Below are 23552 nucleotides of genomic sequence, written 5' to 3'. Positions count from 1 at the left end.
GTCATCTGCCAGCCTGCAGATCAAATTCCATAGCTTATTGGCAACCTCCCAATGAAAGAGGACAACAATGATAAAATTCATTGCTGTCTTGGGCACCTTTTTCTATCTAAGATAAATAGTAATCAACTTAAATTTGGCAAACATGTCATGGTCTACTGAGCCAAAACGAAGAGTAGGCACTCATATTTTTCCTATAACTCTGAACACCTGAGTTGAAGAGAAAGAGATGACAACCTCTACCCTCTGGGACCTAGAAAGTTGTAAAGATTATTAATAGTTGCAATGTTAGTGAAGACATTTTTAATTGCTGTCCTCTACCAACTGTACCATTAGTCCTGCACATTAGACAAGTTGTAACCCAAATTCCAGCATTCATCTCCACCAATTATAATGTCTAAGTTAAATTCACACCATCTCAAACACTTACCATAGCTACAAAACTCACACTTATATACCATGCCGCAGAGCTTCTTCACTCAATTACATTACATCTCACAAAAAAATGTACTTTTCTCTCCTTTCCAAAAGGTGATACAAAATCATTGCTGGAAGCAGGAGAATGACAGTAGCAACCCTATAGTCACTGGTTCGCTGGCCTAAAGGAAAGTGTACTGGTGATTGCTGGAGCATGACTATGAGGCTGAAGTAATTGTAAGTAAAATTATATTAGTCTTCTGTTCACTTTGTAGCTGTTCCACATCCAACAAGCCCCTCTAATTTGATTGTTCCAGCCACTGAGGACTAAAGAAACAAATAAGTCACTACCAATTACTCAATTTAACTCTTGCAGTGAACAGATCAGATACCAGCACACCACATGCTCTAGGGGTCTATTTACATAGAGGATCTGTACACAATGAGTCACTGCACAACAGTAGCTGACAGCCAGTGCAGTGGATTGAGGACAAGATTGGTCATTCATGTTGGGACTTTTCATATAATGAGGTGGCATGAATTTATCTTCAGAAGACTCAGGTGAAAATGTGACAGATAAAGTCTGAAATTTGTGCCCAATAAGATTGGGTAACTTACATAAAGAACATGCATGGAGCTTAGCTCCCTAACAGTGTCTTGGCTTTTCAATAAGACCATAAAATATAGGAGCAGATTTAGGCCATTTGGCCCATCAAGTCTGCTCCGCCATTTCATCAAGGCTGATCCATTTGACCTCTCAGCCCCAATCTCCTGCCTTCTTCCCATATCCCTTCATGCCCTGACCAATCAAGAATCTATCAACCTCTGCCTTAAGTATATGTAAAGACTTGGCCTCCACAGCTGCCTGTGACAACGAATTCCACGAAATCATAATATGTATGTTGTGGCTTGCTTCAGACTCAGATTAATCACAAGAACATTAGTGATTATAGTGAAATGTGCTGTTTTTGTTCATAACTAATACACACAAGGATTAAACTGACTATTTCTTACATCCTTCACATACACGAGGAGTAAAAATCTTTACGTTACGTCTCCATCTAAATGTGCAATGTATAGTAATTTATAATAAATAGTATGTTCAACAGGACAGTCAACATAGCATAGAAATACAATTGTATCAGCATGAATTAATCAGTCTGATGGCCTGGTGGAAGAAGTTGTTCCAGAGACCATTAGTCCTGGTTTTTACGTTGCGGTACTGTTTCCCGGATGGCAGCAGATGGAACAGTTTGTGGTTGGAGTGACTTGGGTCCTCAATGAGGATATATATGATCCTTCGGGCTATTTTTATGCACCCGTCTCTGTAAATGTCCTGAATACTGGGAACTCACACCTACAGATGCTCTGGGCTGTTGGCACCACTCTCTGCAGAGTCCTGCGATTGAGGGAAGTACAGTTCCCATACCAGGCAGTGATGCAGCCAGTCAGAATGCTCTCAATTGTACCCCTGTAGAAAGTCCTTAGGATTTGGGGACTCATACCAAACTTGCGCTGGAGGCCACCTAAGTGTTGCCACACATTCTGGCACCAATATAGCATGCCCATAATGTTCAATACAACAGCAACACAACACATAACACAAGCAACAACAACAGAAGAAAACAAGGCTCAACAGCAAATAAGCCGCTTTCCCACCCTCCAGTGTTGATCCCTCATTTCAACACTATAGATCCGGCAATCATTCACTATCAGATTTCTGAGGTTTCAGCTTCGATTGCAGTTCAGGTACAACTCTACACAATCTGTCCAATGAGTCCTGACGAAGGGTCTTGGCCCAAAACGTTGACTGTTCATTTCCATGGATGCTGTCCGAACTGCTGAGTTCCTCCAGCATGTTATAGAAACATAGAAACATAGAAAATAGGTGCAGGAGTAGGCCATTCGGCCCTTCGAGCCTGCACCACCATTTATTATGATCATGGCTGATCATCCAACTCAGAACCCTGCACCAGCCTTCCCTCCATACCCCCTGACCCCTGTAGCCACAAGGGCCATATCTAACTCCCTCTTAAATATAGCCAATGAACTGGCCTCAACTGTTTCCTGTGGCAGAGAATTCCACAGATTCACCACTCTCTGTGTGAAGAAGTTTTTCCTAATCTCGGTCCTAAAAGGCTTCCCCTTTATCCTCAAACTGTGACCCCTCGTTCTGGACTTCCCCAACATCGGGAACAATCTTCCTGCATCTAGCCTCTCCAATCCCTTTAGGATTTTATACGTTTCAATCAGATCCCCCCTCAATCTTCTAAATTCCAACGAGTACAAGCCCAGTTCATCCAGTCTTTCTTCATATGAAAGTCCTGCCATCCCAGGAATCAATCTGGTGAACCTTCTTTGTACTCCCTCTATGCGTGTTGCTTTGACCCCAGCATCTGCACAGTATTTTGTTTCTACCCAATCTATGAGGACTGCAAAACTGACTTCAGGCAGACTCTAGAGGCCATATATTATAGTTCAAATGGGCTTCATTTTGGGAGCAATGACAAGGCAGAGATGTGTTCTCCAACATATTACTTGGATTGCTGAGATACCTCATCAGAATTCACTGAGGCAACAATCAGGTGTCCAAAAAAATTTGGAAAGTGGGACCAAACTGATCAGCTATAAACAAGCAGTTGCCACATATTACATGTGCTGTTTATATATTACACCTAAGTAGAAAGAGATCTTGGCTTATTCTGACTTTTTTTTTGCTAACACAGGTGTTTTTAATGTTGATCCTGAAATAAGGTTTAAATTAAAATATAGGGATGCTGAGAACACTTAGTAGACCTCTTCATGGTCTGCAGTAAAATAAAACACAACTAGGAATAGGATGTGGGAAATAAAAACATGCAGAAACTAATTGAAATCTGTGTTATGTGGAGAACATGAGACAAATAAATGACTAACCATTTATAAACAAAATTCTGCTGCACAATTATTAAATTTCAAGATTTTTTACGGCAGGTGCAGAACACAGAAATTATCAGTTCCCATAACTGACTAGAGGAAGAAATTCACTCAATTGATCGAGACTTGTTGCAGTTAATATGCTACTGATCCTTCTCCACCAACTGCCATAACCTATAATAGTACATTCAGTCTTCCATCAAACAGAACGGTAGAGAAGATTCTTTCATACTGAAGTTCGTTATTAAAAATAAACCATCTGATCAGTTTTTAATTCTATCCCAACTTCGCTAGGTGTTCTCCACACAAAGTTCCAACTATGGATTTCAAGTCCCAATTACCGACGTGCTGTCACTGATTTTGTGCTGGAAAACTGAAATTGGGACTAATTAAATAAAACAGGAAAGACACACCAGAACAGACCAGCAACTAATCTCAACTGATGGTAGATACACACTGTAATACTGCAGATGCATCCTTTGTTTTTAGAGGAACTGTTAGGAGTGCAATCAGAGGGAGGAAATGAGTTACATATAAGGCCACCCTGAACTTTTCAGTTCAAAGTGGGATCTATATATCTGGTTTTCAGATTGAGTAGCTCACTTGTGACTTGCTTCTGGGTTTGTGAAGTCCTTCTAAGTCATGGGAATTCTTTAGAATGTTGCCAAAAGCCTTAGTAGTTTCCATTTAATTTGCAGAATCCTTTTTTAACATTCTAATATGGACCTTGCCTGTTACCATGGCAATGGAACACTTCACCATTTCAAACTGACATTGTAATCTGTGTTGCATAACAAAAGTCTGTGGCAACCATGGCAACCGAACACTTCAACATTTTAAAACTAGTACAGTGTCCTAACCTTTATTACATTAGAAGGACTGTTGTAAACAGATAGGACCAAGGAGATTAAAAATCAGAACCTGACCAAATTGCAGAACTTTTGCTGATCCTCATAAAAGTAATGTTTCTAACCGAAGATACAACTATGAAGGGTGCTCTTTTTAAAATGAAGATGTTAATCTTGGTCTACATCAAAATTGCATTATTGTTTTATTTTGAATGAGTGTGGAGGTTTGTTGCAGTCTTCCGCCCTTACTTTTATGTTTTTCCATCTTTAGAATTTTTTATCAAGGTATTTAATCTGGTTTTTGGAAGGAAATCATGATCCCACATAATTTTGTTTTAAAATTATCTGGTAATACAAGGTCTCATCAATATTATCATTCATTTCTACACATAGTTTATACAAGATTATGTCAAACATTATTTCAAATTATATTGAATTAAAGGTTTCATTTGAGTCTGGTTGCCACTAACTTTTTAAGCAACAGATCCTGACAATTATTTCCCTCTTAATCTTGATTTAACTTGAGACCTTAAAGGCAATTATGACAGGGTGACAGAATAATTAGGCAATATCACATTAATTAAGCTATTCAAAAATCAATAGAGATGCATAGTGGAGCTTGATTCATTATATTCTTTTACATTTACATCAAGACAAAATTATTTATTTAGTAGTAAAACTATATTTCAATAAACAGCCAAAGGTCCAATATAAGCAGGTCTGAGTCTGAATCCAAGTCAAAGTCCCAGTTTCCTGGAGGATGGAGACTGAAAAAGATGGTCTGCTTTGGGATTAGGGGACTGTATATGTGGAAGGGATGTATGGGGCTTGTTTTGCTGTTGTTGTTTGGTTACTTGTGTGTTCTGTGTTGTTCTGCCAAGCATTGTAGACATGCATTGTGGGCATAAATATATAGCCACATTTGCAGGTGCTTCAGTAGACTCTCGAGTGTGTTGATTATTAACACAAATAATGCATTTCACTGTATGTTTCAATGTACACATAATAAATAAACTTGAACCTTAAATTGGACAAAGTGTATTCTAGTCTGATTATAGTCCATTTGAGAGGTAGGTTTTGTGATCACCAGATTGAAGACAAGGCGCTAGGATAATCTCCTGCACTGTTCGCTTCCATTTCCTTTGAAGATTTTTATGTTGTGATTTATAAAAATTCTGGAAATAGGAGATAAAAGCACATCTGACCGAGCATAAAAGCATAAAACAGAAGGTCAAGTGACAAGTCATCCAGCAGAGCACTGACCTAACATTGGTACTCTAAGGTAGGTTGACCCTCTTGGTTCACACAAAACTACGCTATACTATCTCCTGCCAAAGGGTCTCAGCCTGAAACATCAACCGTACTTTTTCCATAGATGCCGCCTGGCCTGCTGAGCTCCTCCAGCATTTTGTGTGTGTTGCTTGGATTTCCAGCATCTGCAGATTTTCTCTTGTTTATATTATCTCCTTCTCCTGTGGTCTCTTTAAGAACCACTTGTCATTCTATCCAAGACACGGGGGAATTGAACTGTTTGGAAGCCACCCTGCATAATTTATCTTATTTTATAATCAATTTCGACTGAATTTAATGTTATAACCTTAACTGTTACAAAGGATGGTATTTATTTTCTCAGGTCTATGCTGGTTCTAAGGGAAGCAATCCCATTCTCCCTTTCTCTATTTTCTCTGTAAGGAGTTTATATGTTCTTGACATGGGTTTCCTCCAGGTGCTCTGGTTTCCTCCCACACTCCATAGATGTACAGGTTAGTAAGTTGTGGGCACCCTATGTTGTTGGCTCCAGAAGCATAGCAACACATGATCTCTCTCTCTCTCTCTCTCTCACACACACACACACACACACACACACACACAATATATATAGATAGATAGATAGCTTTTCTTTTTTTTTCCCCACCCCTTATGGATGGTGTGTATGTGTATTTTTCCATCAATCTTGGGTCCTCTACTAGAGGCCTGGGAACATAGAAACATAAAAAATAGGTGCGGGAATAGGCCATTTGGCCCTTCGAGCCTGCACCGCCATTCAGTACGATCATGGCTGATCATCCAACTCAGAACCCTGAACTGTGATCCCTCGTTCTGGACTTCCCCAACATTGGGAACAATCTTCCTGCATATAGCCTGTCCAATCCCTTTAGGATTTTATACGTTTCAATAAGATCCCCCCTCAATCTTCTAAATTCCAACGTATAAGCCTAGTCGGTCCAGTCTTTCAACATATGAAAGTCCTGCCATCCCAGGAATCAATCTGGTGAACCTTCTTTGTACTCCCTCTATGGCAAGGATGTCTTTCCTCAGATTAGGGGACCAAAACTGCACACAATACTCCAGGTGTGGTCTCACCAAGGCCTTGTACAACTGCAGTAGAACCTCCCTGCTCCTGTACTCGAATCCTCTTGCTATGAATGCCAGCATACCATTCGCCTTTTTCACTGCCTGCTGTAACTGCAAGCCCACTTTCAATGACTGGTGTATAATGACACCCAGGTATCGTTGCACCTCTCCTTTTCCTAATCGGCCACCATTCAGATAATAATCTGTTTTCCTGTTTTTGCCACCAAAGTGGATAACTTCACATTTATCCACATAAACTTGAGGGTTTGGCGCAGTACTGTTGCTGTTCCTAATAGTTCACGCTTCTGGCCGCAGATCTCAGATGTTGTTCCCAAGACCTGTTGGAGCCATTCTCCCAGTCCAGGTGTCACAGCTCCAGGTGCTCCTATCACCACTGTGATTACTTCAGCTTTAACCTTCTACATCCTTTCTAGCCGAAAAGAAAGTGTGGTTGTGTATGTGTGTAGTTGGCATGTGTTTGAGATGTGGGAGAAAATTGGAGAAAAACCACATGGTCTTGGGGAGGGAATGCAAAGTCCATATAGACTACACCTGAGGTCAGGATTGAACCTAAATTCCTGGAGGTGTGAGACATCACTCTCTCACCTTGTTAACCCTGGTACAACAGCTGGCATTAGGATTTATCTGAATTTCCAAGGTGTTGAGTCCCTGAGGCATTTCAGTCATTAGCTTTCAATTTTGATAGCCTGTACACTTCCATGGAATTTGTGGTTTGGGGGTCCCAAATCTCTTCCTTCGTTGCTGAATGTCAATAAAAAGAACATAACAATGTTGCATTCTTGCTTGCTGTACTTTGTCCATTTACACTTATCATCCATCTGAATATAATTATAGGAAACATACACACGTAAACACATACAAATAGGGCCACGCATAAACAATTACAAATGCCAACTTCTATTCTGAAGGGTTTTATGGTGTTTGTGGAGTTACTGCACACACTGTTAACTCTTTACTTCAGTTTTAATGACAGTTCAATCTCTCTGTTTTCCATAAAAGACGGCACATGAATAGCGCAGGAGAGCTTTATAATGTCTGGACCTTGAATAACACAGAGAAGGTCAAGACAGCATAAAGGAATAAAACATAGTGAAATCCAAGGTTTTCTATTACTTCATGGATTATAATATTATTTTCATGTTTTTTTTACACATCCTACTAGCTAACCGGTATCATAACATCACCAATAGCGGTTCAGGTTCAATCTTGCAGACACCTTGGCCGAGAAAGTGTACCAGGACCTCTGCTTCCCCAGGAAGCTGAAGAAATTTGGCATATCCCATTTGATTCTCACCAATTTTTATAGATACACGACGAAAAGCATCTAATCCAAATGCACTACAGCTTGGTATGGCAACTACTGCGCCTAAGACTGTAAGAAACTAAAAAGAGATATGGACACAGCTTAGCACATCAGAGCACATCAACCTCCCCTCTATGAACTGTGTCTGTACTTCTTGCTGCCTCAATAAAGTGGCCAACATAATCAAACACTCCGCCCACCCCAGGCATTGTTTTTTTTCACTGCCCCTCTCATCAGGCAGAAGATTCAAAAGCCTGAAGGGATGTATCACCAAGCTCTAGGACAGCTTCTGTCCTGCTGTTATAAAACTATTGAACAGTCTATTAGTACAATAAGGTGAACTCCTGACCTCACAATCCACTTCATTACGACCTTGTACTTTATTGTCTGCCTGCACTGCACCTTCTATGTAACTAACACTTCACTCTGCATCTTCTACTTATTGTTTTCCTTTGTATTACTTTGGTATACTGATGTGATTAATTGATCTCTTTCTGAGTTCACAGGAAATGTTCGCCAACTCTTTCTGCATTCACTGGTAATGCTCCACAACCCTTTCTGCACTAACTTGATGACCACATTGGTGCAGCTTCATGCACCCATGCTGAATTGATGAAATTGACGAACTCAGAATGGGTGCATGAAGCAGCACTAATGCAGTTGTCAATTTGTGCCCAGGCAATGTACAGCACCTCTAGTAGGTCTCTTCACACCAATGTTCTGAATTAATTAATTGACTACAGCCACTGTGCTTACTTGCATTACTTACTGTACAGAATAGCTTATGAAAGAGCATCTGGAATCTGCAGGACTTCTGAGAATATGTCTACAAAAATGTGCTTCAACTTACCATTGGCCTTGCATTGAATAGCTCATCATGTATGTCATGACCCATCAATGAGGAGACGGTACCCGTGTCATCCACCATCCTTACAGGACAATCATTTCTAGCAAGCACTGCCAAACTGCAGGCCTGCACTGTGATTTATGTGACCTGCGGTTTTCTCAAACCTTTGTGTTCTAAATGATAAATAGAAGCTAATGTTTCTCGATGCTGTCTGTAAGTTTGCATGTTCTCCCTGTGATTGCATGGGTTTCCTCCCACCGTCCAAAGACGTACTGGTCCATAGGTTAATTGGTCATTGTAAATTGTCCTGTGTATGCTGGGCAGAAGGGGTGGAAGAGCCTATTCTGCATTGTATCTCAATAAATAAATAAACAAATGAATAAACTCTTAAAAGTATAAGCAAGTCCCATACTGTATCATTACCCTTTTTTAACCTCAGAGCCGGATCACTGATTCACGCAAAGTTCTTATCTTCTATTCAGTACCTTGAATGTTAAAGTTTACGGGAAGTTAAAATTTAAATTCAGGGCAGATTAGAAGCTCCTTTTATTTAACATTGCAAATGTGACTTTGTTGGGTGATAACCAGGGTTCAATTGCAGATGTTGATACAGAATAACTAAAACAACTCAGAAATAAGTACAACGTTCTGACCAATAAAAATGTCAATAATCAGTTATGTAATGTAGTTGTACACTTCGAATACCATGAGTAATACAGCGTTGAATAATTCATGACGAATAATGTTTTACTGCAATAAGTTGCTACAATTCATTGCAATAGCAGAGTTGATAACACGAACACATTGTAAGATATGAGTCACAAGGAGGTGGTTACCTACATTAGTGTTCATCAACCAAAGGGCAAACCCAGATTGCAGGAATACCCTATCTGCACTCTGTATGCTTTCTAGTAGTACAGGTTCTCTGGTAACGTGAAAATCTCAGGGAGGGCACTGCTCTCTAGTTTATCCAATCGGCTATCAGATAACATTTTAAAAACCATAAATGTGCCAATAAGAAAAAATGATGAAAACATTTCCTATCTGTAATTGGTTTATTTCATTTCTTGCTTTTAACAACCACACATGGCAGGTGGTTGGTTTCTGAAAGCAAATAAAATCACTTGGGCAAAAGAATATTTGTTGTTTTCTGGGGGGAGGACACAGTTAAAGTTGCAATACAATTACTTTGCTTCTATTGTTTCGTTGTGTAGGAGCAGTTAGAAGATCTAGCAGTGAATGTTCAAGGCTTTTGCTGCATTACATCGCATTGAGGTGGTCGGCGGGTCGAGCCGTGCTGATCGCAGCTCGAGAGAACCGGGAGTGGGACTGGGACCGGGACCGAGCGGTTACCGAGCAACAGCCACCGCTGCCAGTGGCGTGCAAGGGTAACTCGGCGCCGTCCCTCCTCAGGCCGGAGATGAAGTGTTTTGAAAGAGGCGGCGAGAAATGAGGAAGCGTTGCTCTAAAGAGGAAAAGAGAAAAAGAAGAAAGGGGAAGGCCTTCACGTGTAGGCCGTGCTTGGCCCTGTCGCCCATGGGCTTTCTCAGATAAGGCGCCGCCGGCATCCGAGGAAGCAGCAGGAAAAAAATCCCATCAGGAGGCAGCGCACCCAAAATGGGACTAGGAGGAAACGGCTGCGTCCAGGTGTCGGCGACTGCGATTGACGACGGCTCGAGTTCATTCGAAAAACGAGATACCTGAAGCTGTAGCAGCGCGAAGGTAAGCTGCTTTGTGGTGGCTGTGATGACCGCCACTGGACGGCCCGGTTTCCTCGGCCCCTCTGACCCTTCGATGTTAAGTGCCCACTTCAGCCCTCTGATTGCCGTTTTGCTATCGCTGTTGTTTTTGCATTGTTTCCCTAGCGCCGTGTTTTCCGAGGATTCGTTCAGTTCCCGGTTCAATGGCAGTATGTTACCAGTACCAATTACCGGTGCTGCCTCTCGACAGGCCGGTACCCAAGCACGTCCTGAGCCGCCGAGGGGCCATCAGTTTCAGCTCCAGCTCGTCCCTCTTCGGCTGCGCCAACCCGAGACTCCTGTCACAGGTAAGCGGAGACCGCCCTCAACTTGCGCCCAGCGCCGTATGTTTTTCCATTAAGTTGTTTCACATCATGATTCTTGTTCACTTGTTCCTACACCATGCTCTACTCATAATGCCTGCGAAGTTTACAGTAATTCATTTCTTTTGAACTCCTCACATTTGCTTGTACTTATTATCTTGGTGATAAATCTATGGTACATAGATTTCTTCTACCACTCTTTCGGACGTATTGTATATCTGATTAAATGAATCCGAACATAGTTGTTTTTGTTGCCTTTACTATAAGCAGCTTTGACTCGCCCAAATTACGTGTCTCATCTGAAAGCATTCATCTGAGTAAATGCAAATTGTGTGGAGGCATAATACAATCTATTGGTATTGCGTTCTTGTGAACACGCTCAGAGGATTGGCGATTTGGTTGATAACTATTCTAGATCTGGCACTTTTATCACTGCCTTCTGGCTTGTAACATTGTGGATCAAAATTGAATCTGAGACCTTCAGATATTCCTTGTCCTGAGCCATTGGAAAATGTCAACTGGATATTCTTCTGTGGAAAATGCAAGGAAGCTTTGAGTACCAGTTGTACTGGGAAAACCAGCATTTGTTGTATATCTCTGTGTCTGAAAAGACAATAGTAGGCTTACTGCTCAGTGTTGAGAATTGTCCTGCAAAGCTCCATTGCAGAGAATTCAATGAACTTTGATTCAACAATGGTGAAGACTTGGGTATAAGTGGTGTGTGAATTCAGTGGAGTTAATAATATGTCAACTCTGAACATAGCCTTGTCAGCAGTGTACTGGGCCAGCATGTCCAGAGAACTTAGTGAGTTGATGCACCCAACCCTTTCTGATGGTAAATGCTATAGCCAAGATATGCCAGTGATAGAGATTGTTCTGGATAGAGTTAAGATTGCTTCATGCTGTTGGAATCATACTTATCCAAGCATGTCGAAGGAAGTACTTTTTTGCTTTTGATTTGTAGATGGTAGTAAGACTTGAATGATTCAGTATCAACTCATCACTGAATATCCAATCGCTGGTCCACCTTTGTAGCCATAATAGCTTTGTGACCAGTTGGGTTCAATTTCTGGTCAGTGTTGAACCACAGGATATTGATGATGAAATTCTTACCTTTCTTTACTTTCAAGCATCATTTTCTTGTGAATAGTCTTGGCCTGATATTTGATACTTAACAGATCAAACCTAAATATCCTCCAAGTACTGCAGCAAAAGGGTAATGTCAGAAGCTAGAACTTTTTCAATATTTTTTGCCTCTTTTAGATCAACACGGGGTTCACTGCAGTTCCTGTAACACTGTCCCGTTTGAGACTAATAAGCTCAGTACTATATGGCATTTTGCCGTTTTTGCATTCTGTGTATTTTGGACAGAAACAGGTGTTTACTCTGGCTCGCACCTGGTTAATTACTTGTAATTGGTGTTGGGTTGCAGCTTGTATTACTCAGTAGTGACTGCAATAACAAATATATTCAAAATGTAAATTATGCTTCATTAGGTCAAATTTATGTTGTTAATCCAGAATAAATTGTGTGGTATAGCACAATGTAGGCCCAAAAATTCCATTGTGTAGGAATGATGTCAGTGCAGGGTGGCAACATATGGAGCTATTTGTTTGTGTTTTATTGTGTTTTCGAATGGGACCTAGGATCTATTTTGTGATGGCGTAGGGAAAACAAGAGAAGCCTTTGCTCTGAGTAATGGTATCGGATGAGTCTTTGGGGAAAGTTGGGCGGGTTTATGGTAGGTCTGAACCATACATTTGGGGTGGAATTGGAATCCAGTCCGTGACTGATCATGAGGGCAAGGTTTGGGGGAGGAGTGCCCAAGTTATTTGCTCAGCATTTTAGGAAGGATTCTATTAGAGTTTGGAGTTCATTCTGCTTTCCTTCAATCCTATCAAATATTGAGAGGCCTAGATAGTGGACATGGAGAGAATGTTTCCTATAGTGAGGCAGTCTGGGACCAGAGGGCACAGCCTCTGAATAAAAGGACATCACTTTAGAACAGAGAATGGGGAGGAGTTTATTGAGCCAGAGGGTGGTGAATCTGTGGATTTCATTGCCACATATGGTTGCGGAGGCCAAGTCATTGGGTATATTTAAAGTGGAGGTTGATTGGTTCTTGATTAGTAAGGTGGGTTAAAGGTTAAGGGGAGAAAGCAGGGGAATGGGGTTGAGAGGGATAATAATTCAGCCATGATGGAATGGCAGAGCAGACTTGATGGGCTGAATGGTCCAATTCCGCTACTATGTTTTATTGTGTTATGGAATTGCTCACTGTTTCTCACTGCTTCCTTGCTGTATGTATCCTACCTAATTGGTGCAGCACTAGTCAGTTTTTATTTCGGGTAAAAATGAAGTCAAATACACGTGTACTGTCAGCATTTGCATTGCTTTGTAATCACCTTGAAACTATTTTTCTCACTAATTTCACTGATTGGTTTTGTATAATTGGTTTTGAACATCACAAAAGGCTTTTTGACCTACTTATGCACTAGGCTATACTAATCTCATTTTGTACTTGGCTTGTAGCCTTCTGTCCCTTGAAAATTCAAATACTTGTACAGTTACTTAACAGTTTTTGTTAGAATCTCAGAATTAGGTTTATTATTACTGGCAATTGTGAAATTTGTTTTGCAGCAGCAGTACATTGCAATACATAATGATGATAATTTATAGTTTTTTATCATTATGTGTCATGTCATATGACATAGGTGATCATGGTCTTGACCATGGTTGTTCTTGGCAAATTTCTCTACAGATGTGGTTTGCCATTGCCGCCTTCTGGGAGTGTCAACTCGTACAACCATCCACCACCTACTCGCATGGCTTCACATGACCCTGATTAGGTGGCAGATCCTGTGCACTGGGCCCACCATACCAGACAGTGATGCAACCAGTTAGAGTGCTCTCCACGATATGTTTGTAGAAATTTGTGAGAATTTTTACTGACATACCAAGTTTCCTCAAACCACTGTTCCATCTGACAGGGTTGGCTACAGTATGTCAAATGTCTTGGGAGGAAGGAGATATTCTCTCCTTGACCTCTTTTGAATCTTCAATACCGCACCTTTTAAATGTGTCCTGTGGTTTTAGATGCTTCTTCCATAAGGAAAAGTTTCTTATCTATTTGTGTTTGTACTCTTCAATCTGGATCTCTCTTAACTTCCAATCTAAGGAAAACAAACCTTCTCATAATTCAACATCTAGTTAAGTTTCTACTGTCATAACATAACATGACTTGCTGGTCTTGTTTTCTACGTTTTTGTCTTGTCAAATATCCTACATCTTCATGTCCTGTTACCTTCTGGGATCTGTGAATGCGGCACCCAAGTCTTTACAATTTTGCTTCTTGCCATTTATTATGTATTTCCATATTTCCTAAATGCTTGTCTTTTTTTAATTAAGTTCCATTTTTTGCTTTAGATGTCCACCCAATTATTTAAGTTCAAGCTTATTGTCATGGTCATACAAACCCATGGAATAAATGCCAAAAAATTGAATTTATAATTTAATTTAGCATAACTTATTACAAATATGGCAAACTTAAATTGCTTAAGTTAATTTGCATTAATTACAGAGAACTTCCACGACAAAACAAATGGGACACTAGTGCAATAGAAGAATTTAGTCTGAGGTAGAAATAGGCTTTTTCAGCTTGGCTCAAAGACCTGATGACAGTGAGGAAGGTGTATTGAAGGGTGAGGTGTGAGTTTTCAGGTTCCTATATCTGCTGCTATCTAGGCAGGAATGAAAAGAGTGTGGCCCCTATGGTAGGCATCCTTAATGATGGATGTAGTCTTCCTGAGACATCAAGTGTTTGCAAATTCCCTTAGTGGTGGTGAGTGCTATACCCGATGAAACTGGCTGAGTGAGTCTACCCCTCTCTGTAACCTCTTGCGTACCTATGCATTGGAGTTTCCATGCCAGGCCATGATGCATTCAGTTGGAATGCTTTCTACTCTACATTGGTAGATGTTTGTTGGTCTTCAGTAACATGCCAAGTCTCCTTAGATTCTAGCGCACCATTTTAATGGTTGCATATGTGTGCTGAGCCTCGGGCAGATCATCTGAGGTATTGTCATCCAAAAACGTAAAAATATTCAGTCTGAAAATCGGTGTTCGTTCACCTGACCTCCTCTTTGTAATGTCCACTATCAGTTCCTTAGTTTTGCTAATGTTGAGCTCAATATTATGATACCACGAAGCAGCTGATTTATCTCTTTCCTGTATCACTGTGATTCTGCCAGCAAGAGTGGTGTCATTAGCAAATTTTGTAGATGGTGTTGGAGCAATGCTTAATCACACGCTTGCAGATAGTGTGGTATATCATCTATAGTTTGCAACCTCCTTCCTTGCATAAATCATGTTGCTGCTGTATCCATAGATTCTGAAGTTTGCAGGATAGGACAATGAGATGATTAATAAGACTATGTAGGATACTTGCAAAAAAGAAACAAAATATTAAGAGCAATATGTACCCCATAACTGTGGTGGTGCAAGACATTCTTGCTGTTTCATTCTGTAAATGCGGCAGCATGCGCGGCCACTTCAGTGGTGATGTCTGTTTTCTGTCAAGTAGGGGACCGTGCACAATTCTGATTTGATGGAGACGGGCGTGAGAGTACGGAGGAACATCTGGAAAACTTCTGAAATGCGTACTTCGCTGCTGCTGCTACTGTGTGGTAACTGGAATCTCCGGAGCAGAAGGTCCCGAAATCCTCGGCTTTGCGTGTTTCAGCGGCCGGGGTGAGGTCGAAGGCGCTTGGCAGAGGATGGCGCTCAGGAGGCTGTATCGGAGAGGCTGGTCAGAAGCTCAAAGTTTTCGGATGGATGGACTTGGTGTCGGCTGTGTTTGGCTGCTTCCAAGGCATTGGCAAGTTGACGGTGCCTGGAGGTTTATGGCAGGGAGTTTTTCCCTTTTGCCGCCTGCTATCGGGGACTCGGGAGTTGATCGCCTCGGGGACTTTTGAGACTTTATTTACTGTGCCCATGGTTTGTTCTTCATCAAATTATGGTATTGCTTTGCACTGCTGTAACTGTATGTTATAATGATGTGGTTCTGTCAGTGTTGGTCTTTGGTTTGTCCTGTTTTCTGTAATATCACTCCGGAGAAACATTGTATCATTTCTTAATGCATGTATGCATTTCTAAATGACAATAAAAGAGGACTGAGTGTTCTCATAATCTAATATGATGACATCATGGATTACTAGAATAGTAGTAGAGCTGGTTTTGTGTGTTGAAATCATCAGTAAAACATGCATGACATTCTTAGCAGTAATAGATTGGAGCATATTATCTACAAGCTTGATCATAAGCATTTGGATCTAAATATTGATAAATTCCATGAAAAGCAAGACAGCTAGGCATATTAAAACCATAAACACAGATCCTACAGATGCTGGAAATTTTGAGCAGCACACAAAATGCTGGAGGAACTTGACAAGTCAGGCAGCATCTATGAAGAAAAATAAATGGTTGATGTTGCAGGTCAAGACACTTCATCAGGATTGGAAAGGAAGAGGCAGAAACTAGAATAAGGTGGGGGAAAGGGATTGAGTACAAGATGGAGGGTGATAGCTGAGAGCAGGTGATGTGGGGGATGGTGGGTGGGGAGGAGTGTGAAGATGGGAGGTGATAGGTGGAAGAGGTGAATGGCTGAAGGAGGAATCTAATAGATAACAGTGGTCCATGGAAGAAAGGAGGAAAGGCACCAGATGGAGGAGATAGGCAAATGAATAGAAGAGAAGGGGTCAATGGGGAACCAGAATGGGGAGTGGAGAAAGTGAGCGGGGGTGGGGGCGAATAAGAGTTAACCAGAAATTAGGCAAATCTATGCTCATGCCATCAGATTGGAGGCCATGTAGATGGAATATGAGACGTTGCTCCTTGGAACTGAGTATGGCCTCATCGTGGCAGTAGAGGAGGACATGGCAGAATGGGAAGTTGAATTGAAGTAGGTGGCTAATGCAGGATCTTGAATCTTTGTGACAGACGAGCAAAGGTGCTGAACAAAGCAGTCCTCCAATCTCCGTTTGGTCTCATAATTGTAGCGGGGGCTACACCGGACGCAATAGATTACTCTGACAGTGACATCTATGACTGACTGTGGCAGGAAGGTGATGTCTATTAATATCACCTACTGAACAAGAAGGCACAGCACGCCCCCCCCCCCCCATATTAACTGCGTTTTACAGGAGCACCGTCAAGAACATCCTGACACGTTGCATTTCCTGCTGGTATGGGAGCAGTCCTACAAAGGACTGTGAGAACAGCTGAGAGGATCATAGGAGTCTTCCTACCATCCATCGGGGACATTTATCAGGAGTGCTGCATATGCAGGGCCCTCAATATTAGGGATCCCATCCAACCATCCAACATCCTCTTTGACTTTCTACCATCAGGCAGGAGACAATGATGCATAAGAACAAGAACAGTCAGGATGAGAAAGTTTCTTACTCCAGGCTGTAAGATTTCTGAACTCCCTACTGCTTCATATTTGAAGTGTAACTGGTTAATCTGTTACATACCTTACATAATTTAATATAAATTTGTTATTTATGTGTGATTCATCTGTGGATTTTATCCTTGTCTTCATAATTTACGTTCGTTATGTGTACTACTATGCTTTACACCAAGGTTCAGAGAAACATTGTCTTGCTTCTCTATACATTTTATAGTTATGTACATTTTATAGTTATGTATATAGTTAAATCACAATAGACTACTTGACTTGACAGACTCGCAGGTGAAGTGTTGCCTTACCTGAAAGGATACTTTGAAGCCCTGAATGGTGTTCAAGGAGGAGTTGTAAGGGCAGATGTAGCACTTGTCACACTTGTAAGGATAAGTGCCAGGAGGGATTAGGAGGTAGAAGTGAGCAGTGTGGGATATGGGAACTATAAGGTTGGTGGCAGTGGATGGGAGATCTCCAGAAGTGGTGAGTTTGGTGATGGTACAGGGGACAGTAGCCTGATGCTTCTTACTGGTATCCTATTCAAGGGGTAAAAAGTAGTATGTTGAGGGTTGCTGTCTTGCCTCAGCAATGTAGATGTCGTTCTGCTATACCAGAACAACATCCCTCTTGTTATCAGATTTGATGGTGAGGTTGTGATTGGTGTAGAGGGAGTGGAGGGCAGTGCATTCAGAGGAAGTGAGATTCAAATAAAACAGAGGAGTGGTAAAGTTGAGATGTTTAATGTCTCAACAACAGTTAGATAAAAAGATCCAAAGTGGGCAGAAGACTGGAGTGGTGTGTCCAAGAAGAAGCAGGTTGAAGATAAGAGAAAGGGACATCAGTGGGGGTGGGGTATCCTTTCCAAAGAAGTGGGCTCTGAGATAGAGGCAACAGAAGAGGAGCTCGGGGTCATGGTAGATGTGTAATTCATTAAGGTGTAGGTGCAGGAGAACAAAGGGAAGGCCCTTGCTTGGGGAAAAGCTTTCTGCCTCTGAGGGGAAGATGGAAGAAAATCATGAAGATGCAGCAGGGATTAGAGCTGCGATCAGGGTATGGTAGAGGCTAGAGGGGAGGGTTGGAGTATTCAGGGAAAGTGGTGTAGGAGGAGTATGGCAGCTCAGAGGAATGAAGGGGGGGAGGCGAAGGGAAGAGGGGTTAGTGGTAAATAGTGATGGAAGAAAATGAGATGTAGGACACAATGGCAGTAAGAAAGATCTTGGCCTGGAGTTCCTTGGGGCTGCGCTCGGAGCGGGAATTGGAGGCGGCTGGGGCTGGGATCAGAGCTGGAGATGGTGGGGAGGCCACCAATTCAAACCAGTTGCCAATGTGAAAACTTTGTTTTTTATTGCCTCGTACGCATTTCTCCCACAAGCTGATTTTGAATCCAGTTTGTCAGTTTCCTGAAATCACAGATCTGAAATGCTCACTAGTTCTCTTTCCAGTTTTGCTTAACTTGTTGAGTTTTTTTTTTATTGCTTTCTGTTTTTAATCAGTTTCTCCTTGGATCTTGTTGGCTCTTGATCAATAACATTATTAAAATCCACATTAAAAGTTGCTGGTGAACGCAGCAGGCCAAGCAGCATCTCTAGGAAAAGGTGTAGTCGACGTTTCAGGCCGAGACCCTTGGCATCTCTAGGAAAAGGTGCAGTCGACGTTTCAGGCCGAGACCCTTCGTCACGAAGGGTCTCGGCCTGAAACGTCGACTGCACCTTTTCCTAGAGATGCTGCTTGGCCTGCTGCGTTCACCAGCAACTTTTATGTGTGTTGCTTGAATTTCCAGCATCTGCAGAATTCCTGTTGTTTGCGTTATTAAAATCCATATAGCTTTCATCAGATGTACACAGGTTGTTACTACCTCAAAATAAATTGGTCAGTAACCTTGGGTTAACAAATCTCTTAATAATTGGCCTTTCTGAATGTTGATTTATATTGTCCCTCAGCTTTTTTTCATAATAACTGTCCTATTGCAATGTTAGGCTGAATGAACAGTAATTTAGTGTATGCTCATTGTATGCCTTTCCATTCTTTTAAATATTTGCAATCTTCTAGTTCCTTGACAATACACCTGCTGAACTGAATTTGGAAAATTGTTGTCAGAGCCTTAAAGTTTATTTTAAAGGACTTTGGATACACTTTATTCAGACAAAGCTATAAAATTGGATAAATTGCTACGGATGCTTAATATGCCATAATTTGACAGTTTGTTTTATAAATGTTACCCATTCTTTCTCTAAAATACCAGTATCTTCCAGAGTATTCATTTAAACTCATACATATCTTCTACCCCCCACTTATTGTTTTGAGTTCTTAAAATTTTTCATTCTTGCTTTCTTCCTTATATTTATTAAACATCCTATTGTTTTAATGCACTTTTCTATGCAATTTCATTGTCATACTACGTTTTAAACTAGAATAGGCTTTCCACATTCTTTTTGTACTTGTGAATTGCTTCTGTCCTGTTTTACCCTACCCTTTGTATACCTTCACATTTGGGGGTGAAAAGTTCCCCAGTTTTAGAAATTACTTATCTGGACCATTACTATATCCCTCTGGAATGTCTCTTGCTGTCTGACATGATTTTATCTTTAAATAGCCATCTCAAGCTACTTTTTACTAAATCCTGTTGTGGTCTACCCAATTTTGAACTAAATCTAAATGCATATTCTCTCTTTAAGTATGCCAAATCTAATTGGATTGTGGATTCAAATGAAAAACAAAAAAACTGCAGGTGGTGGAAATTCTAAAACAATGATAAAAATGCTAGATGTACCCAGTAAATCAGGCTGCATCTGTGGAAGGAGAAGCAGAATTGGTGTTTCAGGTTGAAGGTTTGATAGTTGAGATTGCTGTGGGATTGGAAGTTAAAATTGTCATCTGAGATGTCATAAATATTTCACTTGATATATACATCAGAAAAATAAAAGGAAGAATTGGATATGGATTATATAAAAATGAGGGTGGAAATTGGTAGCAAATGGTAATTGAAATTTTGAAACTGTACAAATGCAGGAAGCTTCCTTGAACAGCATATCAGTGAACCTACGAGGGAGGAATAAGGGAGGAGCTCGCTAGCATAGACTATATGGTGGGACATTTGAGGAATAGTGAAAGACTTTCAAAGAAATTTTTCACAGTTAAACAAATTTCAGTTTAAAGCAAAGACAGTAAGTAAAGTGAAAAGTCGGTTTAGGATAACTAGGAAATAAAAGAAGGCATCAAACTAAAAGCTTAGGCATACAAACTCAGTCAATAATTACAAAGTAGTGGCAAACTGCAAGATTGGAAAAACTGTAAAGCAATAAAAGAACATTTTGATAGTTTATTACAGCGGTCCCCAACTACTGGGCTGCAGAGCATGCACTACTGGGCCGTGAGGAAGCGATATGATTTGGCGATATGAGTCAACTGCACCTTTCCTCATTCCCTGTCACGGCCACTGATCAGCCATTACGCATGCGAGGTCGTGACCCCCGCGTCATCTGTGTCAGGGCGGGAAGGAGATCAACTCCTCGAGCTTGTAAATGACGATGGGGTGAAAAGTGTGTTTGACATAATATCTCTGTCGGCATTTTGGATCAAAGTCAAGGCTAAATATCCTGAGATAGCTACGAAAGCACTGAAAACGTTGCTTTCATTTCCAACATTTTTCTGCGAAGCGGAGTTTTCTGCAATGAATGCAACGAAAACTAAATTGCGGAATAGACTGGACATCAGGAACCCCCTTCGAGTATCACTGTCTCCCATCACCCCTCAATAGGACTGTGTTGTTGCAAGAAATCAAGCCCAGGGCTCCCACTGATTCAGCGATATTGGTGTGTTGCGATGATTTTATATATTTATATGGGGAAAATATGTGCTGTGTGTTTAATATCCAAATGTTACTTAAAATGTTATGATGCTTTTGACTTATAAGTGACCCTATAACAATTACAGCACGGAAACAGGCTATCTCGGCCCTTCTAGTCCGTGCCGAACGCTACTCTCATCTAGTCCCGCCGACCTGCCCACAGCCCATTCCTTTCCTGTCCATATACCTATCCAATTTTTCTTTAAATGATAATATTTTAACCTGCCTCTACCACTTCTGCTGGAAGTTCGTTCAACACTTCAAGCTCCCCTGTCCTCCCCTGATAATTGACTTATCACTGTATTCATGCGAGGAAAATATGCGCTGTGTTTAATATTAAATTCGTTAGAGAAACCCTTTTAGAAACAAAATTGAGTGTATTACCCACTTATCGCCTATATTCCAGTAGTGATTAACATCCACCCCCACGAACAGAATTGCCAAAAAGGATTTGCTGGGGGCGGGGGGGTGGTGGGAATCGGCAGGTCACGACGCGCATGCGCACTGGTGCCCACGCAAGGCTTCATGGCCATTGTAGTCTTTCTGGTTAAACAACGCATTTGACAGCTACTCTTGTCCGTTGGCAACCCTACCCCCACCCCCCCCGGTCGGCTGGTCCGCAAGAATATTGTCAATATTAAACCGGTCCACAATGCAAAAAAGGTTGGGGACCCCTGGTTTATTATAGTAAACTAGCACAGAGTATTAAAAACAGTAAAATATTTTTATGATAAAGCAGAAAAAGGTAGCTAAAGTGAATGCAAGTCCCTTGGAGGATAGAAGGGGGAATTAGTATTGGGTAAAGTGGAAGTGACTGAGGCCTTGAGTGTCTATTATGTTTCGGTGTTCTTGGTGGAAGGCATGTCAGAGATGCTATGAACGTGATGGGAGGTGAGGACCTACAGTAAAGAAGTACAATGAGCAAACTAATAAGCTAAAAGGTTGACAAGTCCCCTGGTCCTGATGTGATGCATCTGGGATACTGAAAGAAATTGTGGCAGTTAGAGTAGACACACTTGTGATAATTTGGCTAAATTCTCTGTACTCAATTGGGCAGATTGCAAGATAGTGGATGTTAGACCATTGCTTAAAAAGGATGTAGGCAAAAGGCAGGTAGACTTGACTACTGATAGCGGTATCCTGTTAGTTCTGGCCTGAAAATGATTAATTTAATCCAACTCTGTTTTTGATCCATTAACTAGTTCTATCCGTGCTACAATATTACTAGCACCTTCATGAATGCTTAAATTGTGGAGTGTTTTTTTTTCTCTATCAAGGCACTCACTACATTCAAATTCAAATTCCAGGCAATCAGTAATCCGGTTCCACCACTCGTTCAGACATAATTTCCGCCAGCCTAATTTCAAATTTCCCATGTCGCCATGCCAACCCATCACCATTGTTTTGGTGACACCATTAGCAGAATTAGTTGTTGGCATGGTCTTTAAAAGAAGCAAGTTGTTCCTCTGTTATTCTGCATTTATTTTTATAACCTGTGCTTATCTAGCCCCAGTCATGTCTCCATTGCTTCTCATGGTGTAAAGCGCAAACAGCATATGTTACCTATACAAGATAAAGGTGGAGGTTCTGGAAAAAAACCTCGACAGTCGTGTGTATGTGAAAAGCGTTGGCTCTTCCACTGTTTATGATATCAAGAAACAAGAAGAAAAGTTGTTCCAGTTTTTTGCTGACAGTGAATCAGACAAACAGATGTGCATAAGGAAAACAATGCAAGATGGAAGATATTCAGGAGTCGAGCGCACAAACACCTATCATCTCTGGGAGGGAAGTCACATGCTTCTTCATAAGCTATCATGAAGGGGACCAGGATGGCAATGCTTGGTTGTTGGTAGGTAGGGTTAATACCTGACTTTCAAGAGCACTTGTGAGTTATGTTCCGGCTGGACTTAGTCCTTAAACTGCTGGAGAACAGTGTGGAAAGAACAGGTGTTGTTTTCTCCTGGTAGGGATTAGTTTTTAGTTCCAAGTGCTCCTGCCATGTTTTGTCACCCTGCTACCTTATCCTTCAATCTCTTTGAATTATGGAGTACAGCATGCGTATAAATGTCTCTCTCCAGCAGACTTCATCATGATCATCATGACTCCAGTATTTCTACTATTCTTCAGTATTTCTTAATTGTACATATGAGTTTTTTTTTGTGTTCTATCGCTGAGCAGCAGTGAACCATCTGATTGGCCTATCAGAGTTCTCTTTGGGAACTAGTTGACTTGATCAGCATTTCTGATCTGGCTATTGTTCACGATTGCACTTAATTAATGAAAAAATGAGATGAAGTTCTCATGTAAACACGTTGCATCAGCAAAGGTGTAGAACTGTCAGGAGAAGTGGTGAAAGAACAAGTGAAATTATTTCATGAAGAATTAGGACTGGATTATGAGTGCAATTACAGTGAGGGATGGCTTCAGCGATTCTAGCAGAGGCATGGCAAAACATTTTGTGCAGTGTGTGGTGGAAAAA

The 23552-nt window shown here is 41.1% G+C and overlaps 2 protein-coding genes across 3 annotated transcripts in view; one reads left to right on the top strand and one right to left on the bottom strand.

Annotated features, from left to right (window-relative positions):
- The window catches only part of LOC134354910 (dnaJ homolog subfamily C member 5-like), a 183344-nt gene extending 172782 nt beyond the window's left edge, over positions 1 to 10562 (bottom strand). Inside the window, exon 1 of the mRNA XM_063064381.1 lies at positions 10405 to 10562. The gene's annotated coding sequence lies outside the window, so the exon portion shown is untranslated. The remainder of the gene's footprint in view (positions 1 to 10404) is intronic.
- The window catches only part of pde7a (phosphodiesterase 7A), a 180766-nt gene continuing 166542 nt past the window's right edge, over positions 9329 to 23552 (top strand). The window contains exons 1-2 of one of the 2 annotated variants that reach the window (XM_063064360.1): positions 9329 to 10426; positions 10570 to 10751. In XM_063064360.1, coding sequence (XP_062920430.1) covers positions 10608 to 10751 — 144 coding nt within the window. In that variant the 5' untranslated portion in view covers positions 9329 to 10426; positions 10570 to 10607. The remainder of the gene's footprint in view (positions 10427 to 10569; positions 10752 to 23552) is intronic. The other variant, XM_063064369.1, reaches the window with a different exon arrangement.

This window comes from Mobula hypostoma, chromosome 1, assembly GCF_963921235.1.
Source record: "Mobula hypostoma chromosome 1, sMobHyp1.1, whole genome shotgun sequence".
Lineage (NCBI taxonomy): Eukaryota > Metazoa > Chordata > Chondrichthyes > Myliobatiformes > Myliobatidae > Mobula > Mobula hypostoma.
Note: the sequence above shows the minus strand (reverse complement) of the source record. Positions and strands in the feature narration are given on the sequence as shown.